This window comes from Penaeus monodon, chromosome 2 (assembly GCF_015228065.2).
Source record: "Penaeus monodon isolate SGIC_2016 chromosome 2, NSTDA_Pmon_1, whole genome shotgun sequence".
In the NCBI taxonomy this organism is placed as follows: domain Eukaryota; kingdom Metazoa; phylum Arthropoda; class Malacostraca; order Decapoda; family Penaeidae; genus Penaeus; species Penaeus monodon.
The window spans coordinates 35,752,853-35,757,852 of record NC_051387.1 but is presented as its reverse complement, the minus strand read 5'-3'; the positions used below and the strand labels follow the sequence as shown (position 1 = coordinate 35,757,852).

Here is a 5,000-nt window from a genome sequence, read left to right as displayed (position 1 = left end):
CATAGGCGTCGAGGCGGGGGAGACGGCGTGCAAGCTGGCTCGGAAGTGGGCGTACAAAGTGAAGGGCATCCCGCAGAACAAGGCCAAAATCCTGTTCGCCGAGAACAACTTCTGGGGCCGAACACTGGCAGCCGTATCCAGCTCCAGCGACCCTTCAGCGTACAGTGACTACGGACCTTTCATGCCCGGATTCTACCTCGTGCCTTATGACAATCTGCAGGTTCTCGAGGTTAGTGTTATTGTACTGTATCTTTCCATCCATTTTCTTATTTCTTCATCTTCTCGTCCAGTTTTCTTCGCCATATATTACACATTATCACAAATCCTGCATAATCTAATCGACATTCACGTCAGTTTATGCAAAAATTCATAATTGAGAAAGAATGGCCATCATATCTATCATATTCATCTAATATTTTTAGCTTCAGAGTAATATTTTATTGCTTCTTCTCCATCTTGTTCTTTTGTAAAATTAAAAAAATTTGTTCACACGTAAATTCCATAGGAAAATATTTGAAGCAATGTTCACCTTCCAGGAGGCACTCGCGGACCCCAATGTGGCAGCGTTTATGGTGGAGCCCATCCAGGGAGAGGCGGGTGTCGTGGTGCCCTCGGAAGGCTACCTCAAGGGTAGGTCCAGCATATTACATCATCATTAACAAGGTCATGCGAGGATAGCCATTGTTTTAGGCCCTTTACACATATGATGAGTAGAGACATTATTTATTCTATTTTATTTAATAGCCTATACTAAAAGTGACTTTGCCTACAAATCTAAAGCATGAAATCACATTATCGCCGATAGGCGTGCGAGAAATATGTGACCGCCACAATGTGCTGTGGATCGCGGATGAGGTCCAGACCGGCTTGGCTCGCACGGGACGACGTCTGTGCGTGGACCACGAGGAGGTCAAGCCCGACTTACTGTTGCTGGGGAAGGCGTTGTCTGGTGGAATGTACCCGGTGAGAGCTGAATCACATTCTTCATAAAATCGTTAAGTTGAAACATTGTTAGACCAGTTCTTGGACATATGCACTAGCGCAATTCAGTTCTAATGTATTTGCTCTCCATAGGTGTCGGCAGTGCTAGCCAACGACGAAGTCATGCTAACCATCAAACCTGGAGAACACGGCTCCACTTACGGTGGCAACCCTCTCGCATGCAAGGTCAGAGTCTTTGGCCTTCACTGTCAATTCATTTTCAATAGATGTTGATTGGCGAGAGCTACTATTTTTTGTTATAATTTCAACAAAATACAGCTAATCAGTATCTGGTCAGATTTTAGCATTGTTCTTCTTTACGTATCAACATGTGTTTTTTATCGAATTCAGAAAGTTTTTCTCTTCCAGGTTGCCATGGCAGCCCTCGAGGTGATGGAAGAAGAAAAACTGGCCGAGAATGCCGAGAAGCTTGGCAACATTCTGCGCTCTGAGTTGTCCAAATTGCCCAAGGAAGTGGTATCTATCGTTCGCGGCAAAGGACTTCTCGATGCCATTGTCATAAACAAAAGTGAGTGATGATGATTTAAATTGAATGAGATCATATGTGTGAAGCTCTTTTACAAAATCATTTATCCCTAACATCATTTTGTCAGATGATAAAAAAGAAAAAACATGATGTAAACTTTCATCCTAAGACTACAAACGATCTTTAAAACCTACAAGAACAAGACTTAACTAAAAAACATAAAAAACAAGCCCTAACTAACGCCTACACTCATTTTAGACCTACAATTCATTTGAAGACTGCCCTCAACTTCTATAACACAGTTTTGCTATCATTACCCTCCAGATTTCGACGCGTGGAAAGTCTGCTTGCGTCTCAAAGAAAACGGACTGCTGGCCAAACCTACGCACGGAGATATCATCCGATTCGCGCCTCCTCTCACCATCACGGAGGAACAGCTGCATGAGTGCCTTGACATCATTAAGAGAACTATTCTCTCCTTCTAATGCTCATTTCCATTCCCCCAGTTTCCTGATTTTTATACCTGGGGTATTGAAGAAACGCGTTTTTTTTTTGTTTTTTTTTGTTTTGAAATTATATATACAGAAATATTTTCATACGTCTGAAGAAAGTTTGCTTGTGTGAATGAGCGTCTGCTTGTGTTGTTTTCTTGTTCCTGTGTGTTTGTCCGTTGCCGCGTTTGGATATGTATGTATTTTCAAGCTTGTGATAGACTGCACTCTGCTTTTAAACTTGTTAAAATTATTTTGCTCTTATAGACCGAGTTGCCACATGTATAATGTAATGTGTTATGGCTTTTCTCATTAATAATTACTGTGAATGTGAATTTGTAAGTGATTCTAATAAAATACTGCATATGAATAGTTATATCTATGTATAGCACTACGTGTTTTTTCTCGTTTCTGGTTAGGGAGTATTTTTTTTATTACAAGCGTTTTCTTGCATTGAGGGCAGTCAGTGGGAACTCGTCTTTCTGAAACTTTCCAGGGCCTACATGGAAATGATGCTGACGATAATTATAACGATAATAATAATAACAGCAATAGTAATGATCATAATAATGATTGTAATGATAACAATAATATGATAATGATAATAATAATGATAATTATAATAGTAATGATAATGATGATGATAGTGGTTATGGTAATAGAAATAATGATATAAGTAAAGTTAATAATCACGCTTATAGCAATAACATAAGCCCGACATTAATTAATTCATTTTTGCGGAACACGACCTAACACTAAAGATTTTGGTGTTATGGTATAGGATCTTCAGTCCGTACTGAGAAATGAGGCTGTGAACTAATTTTGAAGTGTTTCTACCTGATACTGAAGTGTCGATATAGTCATCTTTTTTTTCTGACGAAATGCTGGTCACCACGCGCCAATAACTCGCATATTCCGTTTCAGTTAGGCTCTGAACTAAGTGAGAAAGACTGCTGTTTAAAGCCCAGAACAGAAAAGATCAAGGTAGACTTGCAGTATACTTTAAGTATATATTGTGAATTAGATAATAAAGGTAGAAGCAATTATTTGATTTCCCTTCAGTTCTATAAATAACATCGGGCTGAATTCATGCTAAGCGTAAGTACTTTTATTTTACTGTTTATTCAAGCTATTATTTTTTTCTGTAAATGTATGAATATATTACCAAATTCCGATAGTCTCCAGCTAGCTTTCTTCTTACGCAGTGTACGACAAGGACATGCATGTTGGGCAGTGCCTTTATCGACTAATTGTGTGTGAATAAACACACACACACACACACACACACACACACACACACACACATATATATATATATATATAATATATATAATATATATATATATAATATATATATAAAATATATAAATAGATATATATATATATATATATATATATATATATATATATATATATATATATTATATGTTGTGGTGTGTGTGTGTGTGTGTGTGTGTGTGTGTTGTGGTGTGGTGTTGTGTGCGCGTGTGGTATATGTATATGTGTATGTATATCCATATATGTATGTATATGTAAATATATATATATATAGATATATATATATATATATATAATATATATATATATATATATATATATATATATACATATATACATACATACATAAATATATATATCATCATCATCAAGGGGCTAACGCCGACGGGGGCGCATGGCCGCATCCACCCTTCGCTTCCAGCCACGAGGATCCCTCGAGGCGAGTCTCCAGGCAGGCACACGGCCCATCTCTAATTCCTCACGACAGGCCTCCACCCAGGGTTGTCTCGCACAGACAACGTGATGAACAGGGTCGTCCACAGGGAGACGAGCTAGATGGTCATATAGTCTGAGTTGGCGATCTCGGATTATGCAAGTAACAGGTCCCATGCCAGTCTCACGGTGTAACCGCCGGTTGGACACGCGGTCCTGCCAACTGTACCCCATGATCCGGCGAAGGGACTTGTTACAAGAGGCATCAAGGCGAGACTCCAAGACACTGGATAACGTCCAGGTTTTGCTTCCATAGAGCAAAACTGGCAGTATCCAGGCCTTGAAGACACGCAACTTGGTCCTTCTGCATAGGTACCGACATCTCCAAAAGCTCTTGTTGATCGAGTTCATGGCTCCTGATGCCAGACCAATCCGTCTACTGACTTCCTGGTCTGACACCCAGAGATATGGACTACGCTACCAAGGTATGTAAAACTCTCTGTAACTTCAACGTCCTCGCCGCAAGCATGGATCGACTGAACGGGTTCCCTTAACAGGCCCCCAAAGTCCTGAATCTTGGTCTTGGTCCAGGAGACCTCTAGGCCTAGGGGCTTCGCCTCATTGCTAAATGCATCAAGAGCCGCCACAAGTGACTCCAAGGACTCAGATAGGATGGCAACATCGTCGGCAAAGTCAAGGTTTCAGAGACCTTAATATTGCCTAGTGTTGCTCCACACTGACTTTGGCTAGTAGCTCTGCCCATTATCCAGTCCATACAAGTGTCGAAAAGTGTTGGTGCAAGGATGCAGCCTTGCCTCACCCCTGAATTAACAGGGAAGTTCGACATACCCCCACCACACTTTACAGCACTCTCAGTACCAGTATAGAGGCTTGCTATCAGGCCAATAGTCTGTGTCGGAATTCCCCTGACCCTCAGGATCTCCCATAGCGATTCCCGAAGCACCGAGTCAAACGCCTTCTTGAGGTCGATGTAGGCTGCAAGCAAACCCACGACCAAACTAAACGACGGCGTTTTACAATTACGCGAAGCGCTAGTATACGGTCTATCGTGGACTTGCCAGGAGTAAATCCAGACTGCCCCGGTCTCTGATGCTCAGTAGGTGGTTGGGGATCCGTTTCGAAGAAATGTGGGCGAGAACCTTGCCTGGTATGCTGAGCAGTGTAATGCCACGTTCGTTGCTACAATCCCAACGATCCCTTTTCCCCTTCCAGAGAGGGATGACCACGCCCCTCAGCAGGTCAGGGGGAATGGTACCAGACTGCCAAATGGCAGTCAGGACTGTATGCAGGCCCCGTGCCATGGGTTCACC

General features: G+C 41.7%; 1 protein-coding gene across 1 annotated transcript in view; it reads left to right on the top strand.

Moving 5' to 3' along the window:
* LOC119582675 (ornithine aminotransferase, mitochondrial-like) overlaps positions 1–2,331 on the top strand; it is an 8,075-nt gene extending 5,744 nt beyond the window's left edge. Inside the window, exons 4-9 of the mRNA XM_037931095.1 lie at positions 6–229; positions 537–630; positions 806–963; positions 1,075–1,167; positions 1,351–1,510; positions 1,793–2,331. Coding sequence (XP_037787023.1) covers positions 6–229; positions 537–630; positions 806–963; positions 1,075–1,167; positions 1,351–1,510; positions 1,793–1,953 — 890 coding nt within the window. The 3' untranslated portion in view covers positions 1,954–2,331. The remainder of the gene's footprint in view (positions 1–5; positions 230–536; positions 631–805; positions 964–1,074; positions 1,168–1,350; positions 1,511–1,792) is intronic.
* Positions 2,332–5,000: the final 2,669 nt, after the last annotated feature.